General features: G+C 39.0%; 2 protein-coding genes across 2 annotated transcripts; one reads left to right on the top strand and one right to left on the bottom strand.

The window, feature by feature from the left end:
- Positions 1–2,116: 2,116 nt before the first annotated feature.
- Positions 2,117–6,614, bottom strand: emc3 (ER membrane protein complex subunit 3). Its single transcript, XM_074669203.1, has 9 exons — positions 6,361–6,614; positions 5,784–5,955; positions 5,628–5,685; positions 5,302–5,395; positions 3,995–4,099; positions 3,773–3,854; positions 3,560–3,639; positions 2,983–3,065; positions 2,117–2,902 (listed from the first exon to the last, which is right to left on the bottom strand). Exons 2-9 carry the CDS (start codon positions 5,936–5,938, stop codon positions 2,774–2,776), a joined length of 786 nt encoding a protein of 261 aa, XP_074525304.1. The 5' UTR covers positions 5,939–5,955; positions 6,361–6,614; the 3' UTR covers positions 2,117–2,773.
- Positions 6,615–7,248: 634 nt separating this feature from the next.
- On the top strand, positions 7,249–15,128 carry LOC141789659 (RNA-binding protein 5-like). The gene is made up of 25 exons (XM_074669190.1): positions 7,249–7,411; positions 7,910–7,963; positions 8,041–8,191; positions 8,291–8,434; positions 8,715–8,784; positions 9,149–9,222; positions 9,882–9,965; positions 10,151–10,211; positions 10,351–10,419; positions 10,496–10,656; positions 10,771–10,868; positions 11,389–11,476; positions 11,769–11,837; positions 11,922–12,000; positions 12,089–12,195; positions 12,289–12,409; positions 12,508–12,599; positions 12,682–12,873; positions 12,955–13,095; positions 13,210–13,284; positions 13,377–13,556; positions 13,703–13,777; positions 13,866–13,966; positions 14,052–14,181; positions 14,369–15,128. Exons 2-25 carry the CDS (start codon positions 7,947–7,949, stop codon positions 14,492–14,494), a joined length of 2,505 nt encoding a protein of 834 aa, XP_074525291.1. The 5' UTR covers positions 7,249–7,411; positions 7,910–7,946; the 3' UTR covers positions 14,495–15,128.
- The last annotated feature ends 424 nt before the right edge of the window (positions 15,129–15,552 follow it).

Raw genomic sequence — 15,552 nt, 5'->3', positions numbered from 1 at the left:
TCAATGAAAGCATCCATGCCAACTGGATGAGGGCAACCAGGAGAGATGAGAGACCAAGTTTTATAATAACTCGTGGAAGCACCTATGTATGCAGTGACCATTTTAATCCAAAGGATCTGCAAGAACCAGCACAAACCAGTTGACGAACTTGCATTAAACATGGAGCAGTGCCTTCAAGATTCTACTGGAGTTACTGTGGTAGTTATCACATGTTAATGTTAAATCTAGATATTACAATTGTCTCTTTGTTCTAAGTAAATAGAAAATGCAATTTCATACTTAGTGAGGGTCTTTGAAAATGGCTCCCTTAATTTAATACTGCTGTGGACACCCTGAAATAAAATAACTTGTAGCCTTTGTCTTGTTTGTATGTGTGTAAAACACAGCCACAATTCCTTCATCATCATTGAATCACATTTTCAGCAGATGGGTAAGAGACTAGGTTTCCATACCCTGAAAAGAGCAAGAATAATACATGGAAATGGTTTAGCTTATGAGCTTTGATCAAGATTCAGTGTAGTGAGTTGTGATACAAAAAAAATGATATCCACTGAGGATTAAAATATGTAGTAACTTGGGGTCTAAAATCTCATCACTTGGTAGTCTGTGACTCAAATGCCTAAAAAATTTTGGACCTTGATATGAAAAGGTTCAAAGCCACTCATACAGAAATGTAAACAGCATAAGGTGCAGTCACACACTTAAGCTGAAATGATTACACAAAAGTTTCTGAGGATTTTTTTTTAATAGTGGTCCTAAATGTACAACAATGATTACTTTGGATGATTCTATGACTGTTCTATTAATTTGCTATTATTGTTAAATTCAAATAATTTCAACAGTTAAAAAATTGTCCTAAAAGAAAACCCGACACCCTGGCATCGCCACTTAATTATCTATAAATTAAAGAAATTGACAAAAATAAGCCTGTGATACACAGGCAGACAACAGCAACATCACTAGCATTGGTTTCTAGCATAAATTCACAGCCGAATTTAAGATAATTTCCAAATGATTAAGTATAGGAGACAGATATAACTATCAACAAAAACACAAAGTAAAATTGAAAAAAAGTATTTGAATTTCAATAACGTTTGTTGGATTAAGTAGCAGTGCATAGAAGGTCCATAGAAGAAATCCCGCCGATACCCTGCAATTGCCAACCTGTAAATAAACCGGAAGTTGAGTGACATCAGAGGGAATTCCCTCTAGGAATAGGTTACTGATTGGCAGTATGATAAATGATAAATGGAAACCTAGCAAAGCTCTTGCAACATAGTAACAAATCCTAGCACGGACCTCAGTAATGATTAAAAAGAAAAGGACCCAGAAAAGGACCTGACCTGGACTGTGAACACCTCTGAGCTGCTGGGCCTTCTTAAATAGCTCAGAAGTGTTCACAGTCCAGGTCAGGTCCTTTTCTGGGAGTCCACTTGGAGAAGGACCTGACCTGGACTGTGAACACCTCTGAGCTTTTAAAGAAGGCCCAGCAGAGACTGTACTGCCTGAGGGTGCTCAGGAAGAACAACATCCCCCAGAGACTGTTTGTGTCTTTCAGGTGCACCATTGAGAGCATCCTGGTGTACTGTCTGTGCATGTGGTACACCAGCTGCACAGTGGCTCAGAGGACATCACTACAAAGGATTATCAACACAGCCAAAAACATCACCGACTGCCCTTCACTCACACTGGAAGAACGGCACCATTCCCGCTGCCTCCGAAAGGCGGGAAAAATAACCCAGGACCCCTCTTACCCTGGACACCACGTTTAATCTGTTACCGTCAGGCAGGCGCTACAGGTCATTCACTACAAGGACAAACTGGTTCAGAGACAGTTTCTACCCAACAGCAGTAAGGGTCCTGAGCAAAGGCTGAAATCAATACCTCATTTGTCGTCGTATAATTACATTACAATTACCTCATGTCATTAATGTACCTGAACATGGCAGGTATTTTGCACTGACTGAAGGGCTTTTGCAATTTCGTTGCACTTGTTGCAATGACAAAGTTCTATTCTATTCTATTTAATTCAATTCTATTCTATTCTAAAGTGATTGTGTGTAATTTTGTTCATTTTACTTTAAAAACTGAGTGAAACACAACTTAAGACACAAGATATTTAGTCAAAACAGGCTTTATGCTGTACAAAACACAAGGGAGTTACATAACAAAATAAACCGTCTACAAACTTTAAAACATTATTTCAATCACACAAACACTTTTTCTCAGAGCAGCTCATCCAGTCAGGAACTCATAAAGATGTCTGTAAAGATTTTTATACTAAAGTTAAATTAACATGATTCAGACCTGTAAAATGCTCTTGTGCCCAAATGCTATTCGGAAAATAATCATACACATGAAAACCAGGGCAGCTAGTGTAGCTGTGCATGATACAGGAGAAATACACACTGGATAGTTCACATTCTAATTCCTAATGGCATTATGATGGCATACAATCGCAAGCTATTAATGCAGTTCAACAAGCAAAAAGCCACAAATTTTCTTTCAAATCTTTCCTCCTCCTCCTAAAAGTGAAATAAAAAGTAGTGTTTTCTAGGGTGCAGAATTCAGCACAGAGCCAGTGTACTTTAGGTCATTTGCAATATCTTATGGACAGGAATGGACATGGAAAAAAACAAAGAGCACAAACAAGGGAATGTAAACTTTGCATAACATGAAGGGATTTTCTCCAACTCTGTTGCTTTGATCGAAAACAAATTCCACCAATGATCAAAGTTCATACAGAAGGCTCCGAGTTGAATTGAGTGGGGCATCAGAAGATGCCACTTGGCAGCTCCTTGCTAAACATGCCATCAAAGTCCAGCTCTCTGCTCATCAGGTCCTCCTCAACACTCTCCAGCGCCCACTGATGGTCAGTCAGCTCCAGTGCCTCCCACTCAGCCTGCAAGTGAGGACAGGCTCCCATGAACAATAAAGCAAAACCCAACCAGTCATTTACCATGCTATGGTTACGGCACATACCTTGAAAGCTTTATTTGTGTCTGCAGGCATAGCCATGGCAGCACCACTCATCTGCTCCTGCATGATCCTCGACTGGTCTGCACCTGAATTTTATAAAGATACAAGGTTTAGTCAGAATATTAGGCTTAACAGATTTGTGAAAACTCTGAGCAGGGTTTATATGCAACTGGGCTTCAAAAAAGTTTCAGAGAATGTTAAGTGTAATTTAAATGTTTTTATTTTTGCTCATAAAAATGTTATTTGCAAGTGAATCTGGTAATACATCATATTAAATGAAAATTGGGTAAAATAGTTGTCCAAAAAGTTACTGCATGTACAGCACAGAAAGTTGGACACAATTTTTTAAACTTATGCCTGTGATGCAAGCATAAATCTTCTCCAGTGGTCTGTTATATCACTAGCGTCTGACCAGAACTGTCATGGTCGAGGATAAAAAAATATATTTATTAAAAGCCAACAAAAAAAATCAAATGTGGAACAGGTTTCATTCTACAGCTGAATCTGTGAAGTACATAAAACATTACTCAGTATCCAAGAAGATTTGGAAGAAAACTCATAGAAACTGTTCTTAAATTACCATTGTCTTGACCCAGAATTAACGAGTACATGCTTCGTAGTCCAAACACATTCAGGAAATACCATGATGCTGAGCTCACCCTGGATGATAAACACACACAAAAAATACAAACAGAAAAAAAATACAAATTGGTTGCGCTGTAGTTTGGGAATTTCGTGACATGAATATGGGTAGCACTGGGTATTTTTTAAGGATTAAGTTTTGTTACTTTACCAGGAGGCATCAAGTGAGAGCAGCTCTATTCCTTGCTGCAGCATCGGCTTAAAGCGTAGAGTGAGAGGGAAGGGAACCTTAGCTGCATGAGACACAAAATACAAAGAACTCAATTTATTTGTGACATGAAACAGCTGCTAGCAGGACCAATAAAAGTATTTTATTTGCCTCCAACATTGTGCACAACATGCAGCAATAAATGTGACAGTGCAGGCCCCTTACTTGTTACAAATCCTGAAAAGGTCCAGTTGATCCAGCCTCCAATGAGGATCATGGGAAGCACATTGGTGACATTTCCTTTCATCATGTCTGTCAGCATGCTTGGATCTGTGAAAAGAAACAACATGTACAAAAAGTGTTTAGCCATAGCTCTAATGTTTTTTTGATATGCATTAACAACTAATTTATGGCCAGATTGCACCTCTGTTAAGAAAAGAAACTGTGAAACTTTCTACACTATGTAAAAACATATGTTTTTGCATAGTGTACAAACTTTCCGAATTCATTTTTTTCCCAGACACATTCTAGTCTTGGGAAAATGCTAGTTTTAATTCAGTGACCCTCCTGATTTCCCATGACTGTGGGAACTGGGTTTCTTAAACTGTGCTTTAACCAGGAGCTTTTCTCGACACCATATCACTGAATAAGGCTAGAGAAATAAAACCGCAGGGTGAGATGATAAAGAGACCTTTAAATCCCTGAAAAAAAAAAACGCAGAAACGTAACATGGGACATACCAGGTCTACTAATATACATCTCAGATTAATTCCATTTAAATGGTTAATGAGATTGTATGTATTGCCAGGATATCTCAAAAGGTACGACGAAAATTTTCCTGATGTATGCTGAATATAGAGGAACACTGGTTCACTGTTTGTGGTATTGTAAAAAAATGCATTGTACTGGATGGGAATAAGAGGTGAAAGACTGTTCTTGTTTGGCTTATACCCAGAGAAACCTACACACACAAAAGCTGAAAGAATGTTTATAGATATTAGCCTGTTAAATACAAAGAGGTGTAGTTCTTTATGTTGGGAAATTGTTCATGGGCCTGCACTAAGTCAGTAGAGACAACAGATGTTGTCTACCCTCCCACTTCAAAGGATTTCTTATTCTGAAGGACAGACAAAACATTTTGAGAGTGTCAGGGGGTCTTTTATGTTATATATCAAAGATTGTGGGATATTAGATAGTGTTGTAGTGCAATAGTGTTAAAGGCTATGCTTTTGTATTTTTCTGTAAAAGGGCAATGTGTTGGGTTATGAATATATCTTCCCCCCACCCCAAAAAAAAATAATTTTGGAAAAAAGAAAGAGCAGAAATTCTGTTTTTGGGAAGCAACTTTACAATCATTAAAAAAAGATTATTATAAACAAAAAAATATACTGTATGTAATTTTTTTTTATTGTTCCCACGTTGCAGGATTATTTTTTCATGAATACTACTTTTTCTGAGGTCACACTACAGATCACACCTGTAAATACTGCATTATCAAATTTCTTGCTTTAGTACATAACTTACAGACATACCTGTCATTGGAGAGGGTGGAACAACCTTTCTTTTGGTTTTCTTAAAAAATCCATCTTCTTGGTTATTGAAGTAGAATTTCCTCATCAAAAATGACTGGAAAAAAGAAAGATTTGGGGTTTTATTGATCTGCAATGTGTAGTTGCTTAAAATAGAAAAGATCTGTTCTACAGTGTTCTACAACATGCTAATATGCTGCATAAAATGTTTCTTCACAGTATTTCATGTCTCGCTTTGTTTTATAATTCTGTGTATTCATGATTTTCTGTAAATTCTGTTTTAACACAACATCCCAACTTTTTTCAAATTGAAGTTGTAAAGTAACTACCTGTTTTGGGATGTATTTCCCGTTCTCTCTTAGAATCCTGCTCCGAATAAGAACCTGGCTGGAAGTACAGAGACACATTGGAACTACAGCAGTGAAAGATTTTTTTTTCAAGTTGTGATTCGCCATCATCACTACATTCAGAATAACACAACTTACCTGTCAGAAACCTGTTCTAACGTCAACTTCTTGTCACTTTGAAGCAGGATGGAGACATAATGCCGAATCACTCCGACAAGAAAGGTGATGAAAACAATGGGTAACACCACCCAGAGTCGAATATTGGAGTCCAACAGAAGCTCTGGCTCAGCCATAAAGCCTGATAGCTTTACTGGAGAGACAGAGAGAGAATTGGAGACTCATGTACGGAGGCTAGTGGATAATCATTACACACCCTTTTTAATCTCTGACATTACGGTAACGCTGAAACTGATGTGAGGCTTGCCTAGAATGATCATTTACATTAAAATCTATGTGAAGCTGCGACTGACTCTGGTAACCACACAGGGATAGGCTTTGAAGCCGGACTAGCTAGCCAAATAGCATCTATACGTTGAGCTACGGTGATTGGACATTTACAGCAAAACTTAGATATAACAAATAACAAGACCAACTTGAACTATATTTAAGTTGTTTTCCCTTTAGACATCTAGGGACAATGGTATATCAAACTACAAGCAATTGACAAAGATAACGCTCAGTGTTTCGCTAACGTTAACGTTAGCCAGCATGCTACCTTCTTCCTGATACCCGGGTCACAGCTGCTGGGAGCTGACAGGACGTTTTAGCGTAGCGCTTGTCGTTTTTTTCCCCACGCCACAGATACAGTAACCATACGCTAAGTGAGGTAGCTAGAGAAACGATTAAAATAATATTTAACAGTTCGTATCAACTGTCGCCATCGTTCTTCTGTTGGCTCTGTGGATGAGAGCGGATTCCTGTTTCTGCAGCTCAATCGCATCCAATAAAAGGGATGCAGCGCCACCATATGGTGATGGAGGGAACAGTCAGACTTTAAGCAAGCGGTTGGATCAGACGTAATAAGAACATTGCATTCTCAATAATACACGGCATTTGGTAAAATAAGGAATACTGGTTTTCATCATGTGAGGAGTTTCACGAATTCCAGTGCTTTGTATAACCTGATTACTGTAGTACTTCTTTAAATATAGAATACAATGATTTTTACCTTTTTGTTATCTCCCATTGTAGGATTTTTTTTTTTGTAACAACATCTTAAATGAAAGGTAAAAACAGCGTACAATCAATGATAGAGTACGAGATAGTAATAAAATAAAAAAAATAGAAAATTTACAACAACTTACATTCAAGCAGAAGACTGATAACAATGAGAACGAAGAGTGAGTGTGATGTTAGCAACAGGCAGTGGTAAAGTGCTGTTCTCCGTCTTTTTACAGACAGGAGGAATGACCTGCAGTGGCGCTCCTTCCTGCAGAGGTGAGCATCTCAGTCTGCTGCTGAAGGAGCTACTTAACGCCTCCGCAATATGTTTGTTGCATGAACTTTTTGCAGGGTTGGACTGTGGTCGGGCCGCACCCATCCTATTCTCACCGTTAGATGGCGATGAAGCGCGCTACGTGTTAGCCAACGTTCCCTCCAAAAGAAGTCAGAAGAAGAAGTCTTGCTAACAGTTTTTGCTGCTAACCTGCTAACCGATGCTGCTAACCGACCGACCCCGGCACTGAATCTAATAAACAAACGTTTTTTTTCCCTTCTGATTTCTACCATAGAAGCAACAAAGCTAATCCCACAGTGGCAACAATACGGTATGGAAAACAAAATATCTTGTTATATTTCTAAACGCTTAACTGGATGATTTCCAGCAGATGTTAACGATAACGTTGGTTGAGCAAGCTGGCTACCACCAGTTAAGCGTTGGACTGAAAACAATTTGCAGTTTAATTAAAACGTTGGACAACCTAAACAATGGTTATCTTTTGCCATGAATGTACGTCTACATGAAGAAACATCACATTTCTGCCTGATTTTTTTGTCTCTGCATATGTGACCTCACACCCTCCATATTTAACCTGAATGTCAAGGAATTTCAAGCATTTCAAACGAAACAACTGATTGAATTCACTTGAATGATTTCTACTTACAATAAATAAAATTCACAACGATATTGTATTTCTGCATGCTACACCGAGGTGTGTCAACAAAACCATACATAATTTCAGAAGTCAAAGTTCATATTTAACCATTTGAGGTTGGCTCCACTAGACTTGGGAAAGAAAAAACACTTAATCTTTTCACCTTTCTAGAGTTCCCTGATCTAACACGTGCCCTCTACACAATACCATGGGAGTTGATAAAAGGTAAATCAACATAGTATACAGTTTACACACCTAAAGTTCTGGATTCTGATCTCATGTTGACTGTCTTGTCTTTACAGACTAAGTCGAGGTGAACGTAGTGGACGATATGGCTCAGATGGGAGGAGAGATTATCCAGAATGGCATGGAAGACAAGATAGAGACGTGGAAAGAGACTATGATCAACACTGGATTGATGAGAGACAAAGAGATTACAGAGACAGCCCAGAGGTAGGTTATTGCAATGACTAGTCAATGCAAAAGTAACTTCACATCTTCTGCAAATAAGAGAAAAAGGCAATGACCATTATTGTTTTTGTTTTTCAACAGAGGGCCCGTAAACGGCGAAATAGTGACAGGTCCGATGACGAATATGAAGGGGATTATCCAGACCAGGACTGCAAAATGGAGCAGGAGGAGGAGAGCAAGACTATCATGTTGAGGGGACTCTCTCTTCATGTCACAGAGGAAGATGTAAGTCCACATCTCAGACTTGAGTGATGCTTTTCAAAACAAAGCCACACCCAATCGTTAGCTTAGATAGCTCTTATGGCGCTACAGGTGAAGATACAAATGAGTTGAAGTGTACATGATGTTTCATCTCTTTAAGTTTAACCTAACAAGATAAAGACCCCTGAAAGGTTGATTCTTAGCATTAAAATGATCGATAGGGACTTCATAATGGTTAAGCAGAATAGTAAGGTGGAATATTAGTTGTATTTTAAAATGATTGAGCCTTTGCTTCATTTTCCAGATTCGCTCAGCACTGGAGCAGCTGCAGGGTCCTCAGCCTGTAGATATCCGCTTGATGAAGAAAAGGACAGGTGAGCGTTGTTGAACAGAGTATTGTCTCACATTCACTCTCTTACTCTCTTACAACACACTTTATCTTACCTGTTGCAACCCCTGAAAAAAAACACTCTGCAAACCTGTCATGGAACCCTTTGTGTTGCAAAGTTTGCAAGTTTTGATGGTGTGGCCTGATAAGAAGGTAACTGTATGCATCATTTTTATGCTGACATTACGGGGAAAACAAAGAGATAACACCTTCCTCATAACCCAATAAACAGCCTTCCCAAACACAATGTTTACTTGAATTGGACTGTACAAGCCCATTATGGGTTTGAATGTTGCACCAAAGCATTCTGACTAACACGCCTCCCGTCTATATTTGAATGCTGTCTCTAGGTATAAGCCGAGGTTTCGCCTTCGTGGAGTTTTATCACTTGCAAGATTCTACTCGATGGATGGAGACCAATCAGGTTGCTTCAACAATCACCAAGTTTAGACTTGTTAAAGGAGAAAAGAGCCCCTGTCAAGCGAAACACAAGTGTGATCATTTGGAGTTTTATAGCATTTGTTTACAAAGCCAAATACTTTTTCTGTTAAGCTTGTTGACTGTATAATGACCCCAGTCGTCATAATACATTGTGATATCAGAGGATTATATTTGATATTGCATACTGTTGTTTCATAAGTATTTAGGGATTACAGTAGCAGCTACAGTTTGACCTTTAAAATTCAGGATACAAGAAAAATTACAAAGGTATTTGGTTTTCAAAATGCAATGCATCTTTTTGTCCTCCTCATGGAAATCAAAATACTTATCTTACAGAAACTTAAAAAAAAGAAAAAAAAAATTTCTGTCTTAATGGAGAGTTTTCTTCCTGTCACATGGCACATTCTGCTCCAGCTCTGTCCCTTGGATTTTTTTTCTCATCTCCATTTAAATCCGAAGACTGGAATGAGATCTAGACGAGCTGGCAGCACTCCGATCCAGAACACTTAGCACTGACTGAGCCACCTTTTCCTGTCCCTGCTACTCTCACTCACGCGCTGAGCTAGTGGCAGGACCTCACCTGTCTCTTTGGCTTCAAGGTCTCAGGATTTGGAATAATTGGTGTTATTTTTCACTTCACAGAACAAGCTGGTGATCCAAGGAAAAAACATTGCAGTGCATTACAGCAACAGGAGACAGAAGTTTGAAAACTGGCTTTGCAATGCAGTAAGTATAATGCTTGGTAGAGCAGTGGCATTGTCTCTTAGCTCCCAGAAGTAAAGAAAGGGAGTAATGAGTTATTAAAAGAAACACATGCCCGGGTTATGAAGTATATTAGATATACCAGCAGGTATATCTCATTAAGTTTCCTTATTTAAACAAGAAAAATTAATTTCTGACATTTAATGCAGTGTGGTCTGTACAATTTCCGGAAGAGGCTGAAGTGCTTCAGGTGTGGAGCAGCCAAAGATGGTGAGTTGATGCTTTACAAACTAGAAGTTTGGTTTTCTTCTGGTCATATCCCTAAATGTTTTCAACTTTTCTTTTATGTTGCCTGTGCAGATTTATGATGTTCTATTTATCCCTCTTCTTTAACTATTGCTAATAAAAGATGGCGAGTCAGTGGGACAAAATGGTTTAAATGCTGAAGCTCAACAGCTGGGAGATTACAACGGAGACAGTAAGTGGCTGATTTTTATTTTTACATGGTCTTTTTTTATTTTTTGATCATTTTATTCTTATTTGTTTGTTTACAGCAATTATTTTGAGGAATATTGCTCCTCTTACCACTGTTGATGGAATATTGAGCATATTAGCACCCTATGCCAACCTGTCAGCCGGTAACATCCGCCTCATCAAAGACAAGCAAACAGGACAGAACAGGGGCTTTGCTTTTGTTCAGCTCTCATCCCCCTTGGTATGTTTTTTTCTAGATGATTATTTGTTGTTATTTTTGTTTGTATGTTTTTTTTGTGTGGGTTGGGGAATGATATACATATGTGACATTCTTGTGTCATCTTTTCCTCTAAAGGAGGCTTCTCAGCTGCTCACGATTCTCCAGAGCCTTCAGCCACCTCTAAAACTGGATGGAAAAACAATCGGTGTGGATTATGCCAAGAGCGCTAGGAAGTGAGTCATCACACCACATACTGTTTGATTCAGTTTTCTATGAATAGTGCACATAAGCTCTTTTGTATCTGTAACGTGTGAAAGGCACCATGTGGGAAGTTTTATCCTCACTTTGTACAGATATTTTTATTCTTTTGTTTTAAAGGGTTCAATAGATTAAGTTGAATAAAACTAAATCACTTGTTTAAAATGAACCCTAAAGGCACATTGTGCTTAAGGTTATTACTTGAAATTGCACACAGGCCTAGCATTTAATGCAGTTGAAGCTAATAGAAGATTCACTTTCTTCCTGCATTACCTAAACATTATGGCGGAACTCTTCACCTTCTTGGGCACCAGTGGTCAAACCATGCGCCTTGTATACAGAGACTATGGAAGCAGGTGGCCCAGGTCCTGTTTTCAACCTGTGGCTCTTTATTACTTGTTATTCCCTACACTCTAAAGTTTCCTTCTCTGTTCACTGTCCTATCGTCTTAAAACTGTATGAGAAGCCAACAGTCACTCATTCTGTCTTCTCCAGAGACTCAAGCCAATCTGAAGGGTACAGAGCTACTGCTCTCTCTGTGGCAAGCACTGCCATTGCTGCTGCTCAGTGGTCATCCAGCCAGGTATTAACTGTGCATTAATTTCTTATTTTACTTTGATATGTTGTTTTGTTTTAATTTCCAAGATCAAATGTAACCTTAATGTTGGACCAGTATAAGGGTGAAACTGACAGCTGTTTCAGTGGGATTATTTTCCAGAGAGATATTGAAACAATAAGCCATACTGGCATTAAAAATTGATCCTGTGCTACCTCACGTAACACACATGTAACATTGTATGTTCAATTTGCCTTCTAGTTTGTGTTCTTTGTCTTTGTGTGATAAACTCTGTTCTCATCCCCGTGTGTTCTTGAAGCTACAGCAAGGTACAGGAACCTCCTCTGATTATGTTCCCTCCCCTGAAGGTTATACCCAGCATGGGCAGGTAAAGCTGCACAGCTGAATTTATTCGAACATTTACTTTCCTAAGAAAGACAAATTACTGACTTGATGTCTTCCTGATGTACAGGCACAGAGTTATCAGGTGTGGCAGCAGCAGCAGCAGCCTGAGCGATTGGCTCCTGTCATTGGAGATGGAATACTTGGAGGTAAAATGTGTCAAACACTCAGATGTGTTGAGTCATTTTTAAGTCTGAGGCTGAGATAAACTTTTTTCTCATTACCGCCTGTCTACAGCTGCTCCAGGATTAAAGACTCTGATCCCTGCAGCCACACCAGGCGTGGTCATATCCCAGACGGCACAAGTTTATCAACCTGTCGTTATCAGCCAGCCAGCTATACAGGTATAACCACAGCCTCTGCACCTTGATTTAATGTAACACTGTGGGATTGTGTAACTGATGTGAGAGCTGATTATAACTCTCTTCCACGATTAGTCACATCAAGCAGTGAGGCCTGTGGATGTGGCACAGCAAACTGTTGGTGTTGGTGCTACACCGTTGGGAGCATCAGCAGCTAGCAGTTCTGTCAGTGCTGCCCTGACTGCTAACACAACAGGTGAGATTAGAGAACCGTAGAATAACCTGTCTCAAACGAGTGATTAGATCAGTTTATGTGAATTGTTTAAGTGTGTTTCCTCTTATTTCCCTCTGCAGCTGCCCCTGAAGCCTCCACATATCAGTACGATGAGTCTTCTGGTTACTATTATGATTCCCATACTGGCTTGTACTATGACCCCAATAGCCAGGTATGTGCCCTGTAGCCTTACAGTTTGTGTGGTGGATCATTTTGTCCTGTTTATGCCCTTTTTGTCTGCTTTTCATTCATAGTACTACTTTAACCCTGAGACACAGCAATACCTCTACTGGGACGGTGACAAACAGCAATACATTCCCGCTCCTCAATCAGACATAAGAGTGGAGCAAGCGAGCACAGGGGCTAGTTCCTCTAGTACAGTGACTCCAAACAGCAAAGAGGCCAAGGAGAAAAAAGACAAGCCAAAAAGCAAGTCTGCACAGCAGGTAAACACTCCACAAAAAACTCTTCTTTTTCAAGCTGTGTCATTGTAAAGAGAAGTGTTTAAACAGTTTATTCAATTACAGATTGCAAAGGACATGGAACGCTGGGCAAAAAGCTTTAACAAGCAGAAAGAAAGTTTTAAAGGAAGTGTTCAATCGTCCAGGGAGGAAGACAGGAAAGAGTCTGCAGCTGCTGATGCAGGTTTCTCCCTTTTTGAGAAGAAGGTACAAAGAATTCACTTTTAATACTTTATCTCTCCCTTTCATTATCTAACATGAATGGCACTAGCTGGTGATTATAATGCAGCTCATATGTTTTGTTTGTTGCATGTCTTTCAGCAAATTGGAGGCTTTGAGATGCCGTTCCTCATGACTGAGCAATTCAGGATGGCAGAGCAGGAGACTCTTGCTAAGGTTTTTTTTTCTGCTTCTTTTATTTTCTGCAGCAAATTATCCAACACACACTTACGCATGTAACCCTGCAGCTTTCTGTTTTCATATTACAGAGCAGCGTGGTCACTGCTTACAACGGAGAGAGTGACACAGAGGAGGGCAGCTCAGATAGAGCAGGGGATGAGGATGGAAAAATAACAGACTGGGAGAAGATGATTTGTTTGCTGTGTCGACGGCAGTTCCCGGCCAAAGATGCTCTTCTGCGTCACCAGCAGCTCTCCGACCTCCACAAGGTGAGGACGGAGAAACTGCAGGAGTTTAATGTGAAAGTAGCCATGAACCCGCCTGGTGTGGAGCCATCTGTCTGATCAAAAGAGGTTCAGTTCACAGCTTGTTAGCTCAAAGATTCAGCATTTCAAACGGCTTTTGTTTGTTACAGCAAAACTTGGAGATTCATCGAAGATCAAAACTTACAGAAGCTGAGCTGGAGGAACTAGAAAGGAAAGAATGTGAGGTATGTATCCCAAGAAGTCATTCTTAAGTTTCTCTCCTGAGGTTGTGTATGAAAAAGATTTGATGAGACTTAATGTTTATTTTATCAGCTGAAGTATAGAGATAGAGCTGCAGAGAGAAGAGAGAAGTATGGTGTTCCTGAACCTCCTGCACCAAAGAAGAAATTCTACAAACCACCAACCCCAACAGTGTAAGGTTAACGTTTTAAGTCATGTAAGAAATCTGTGAAATTGTAAATTTAGATTTTTTTGACATTTTATGTTCATACTCAACAGAAACTATGAGCAGCCAACCAAAGACGGCCTTACCAGCGATAATATCGGGAACAAAATGCTGCAAGCAATGGGCTGGCAGCAGGGCAAAGGCCTGGGACGCCACCAGCAGGGCATCACCACCCCCATTGCGGTGAGGAGTATTAAAATTCTTTTTACAGTTTTTTTGTTAAGTCTAACTTAAATCCCTGCCAGCTCCACACAGATGGAATATGCATGTTTATGTGATTTTCTTCAGTCACAGAGTAATTAGCACTTCTACCTGAGGGCTACCTATCTCCAATCTGTCTCCTCTAATAAGTGTCTTCTGCTCCCAACAGGCTTCATTAAGGACCAGGGGTACAGGCCTGGGTGTTAAAGGCAGCTCGTATGAACTGTCAGCATCTGACACCTACAAGGATGCTGTTCGTAAAGCCATGTTTTCACGCTTCACTGAGATAGAGTGAACATTAGAGATAAGTAATCAAACTGAAATAGGGGATTTATTTGGGGCCAAATTATCTGTGAAAGGAAAACAAAATAATTTTCCTCCTGTAAAGACTTGAACTGAAATTTCTATACTAACAAAGTGTATAATATGTTGTTCTATTTTGTATAGCTTGATATTTTGTCATGCAAAACGTGTTCAGTTGAATGAACATGCAAATCTTGTGGACGTGTATGTGTAAAAATGATATGAGCCAGCTGAGATTTTGTTTCTATGAAAAGTGGAGGAATCAATGAAAATGAAAATTAAACCAATCTTTCTGCTTTGCAAAACTTGTCAACTAACAAATGTTCAAAGAAATGTTATTGTGAAAAGAAAAATGGCTTTTGGTTTCTTTCTTGAAGACTTATTCACAATAATTCTGTGCTGCCATTGATCTTCCAGATTAATAATTTAGGATTGGTGGTCAGCAAGTTGTGTGCTTAGCCATTGCTTGAAAATACAAGTTCAGAATACTTTTCCCAATTTTGAGGGCTAATAAAAGTAAAATCAAGGTTTATGTCATACTTGCAGTGTTATTTCACAACATAAAATTACAAGATACGTCTACTGTTATGATCAATAAAAAACGTAACTGTCAAGGCTTTTTTTGAGATAGTCAATCAAAGTATAGTCCTTGGTTCATTTTAATTTTGCACTGAATAAAAACTTAAATATTAAAAAAAATGTGTGAATTAAGTTCAATTGTTTTTTGTAAAGCTCAAAAAGAAATAATTCTTAATAGAATTACCAAAAAGACTAAGTTTAATTCATTTTTACTTTGAGTTGATGCTGTTTGATGTTTCAGACTCATGTCGCCCACTGGAGGAGACACATCTGTAACTTTCTGAACAAATAAAATACTTAAAAAATGATATAAAAAAAGTATAGTCCTTGGTTCATACAGATAGGTAGAACTCTGCTCTCCTTAAATTTGGTTACCCCCTTTGTCTCTGCTTTAAGTTTTTTCTAAAATTCTTGCCAAAACGTACCACTTTAAACAAAAAAACTCCCACATGATATCCGATTGGATTAATC

Source organism: Halichoeres trimaculatus, unplaced genomic scaffold (assembly GCF_033239565.1).
Source record: "Halichoeres trimaculatus isolate MK-OKI-2021-1 unplaced genomic scaffold, fHalTri1.1 fHalTri1_scaffold_1, whole genome shotgun sequence".
Taxonomy (NCBI): domain Eukaryota; kingdom Metazoa; phylum Chordata; class Actinopteri; order Labriformes; family Labridae; genus Halichoeres; species Halichoeres trimaculatus.
The sequence above is the reverse complement of the archived record's forward strand: the minus strand, read 5'-3'. Positions and strand labels throughout refer to the sequence as shown.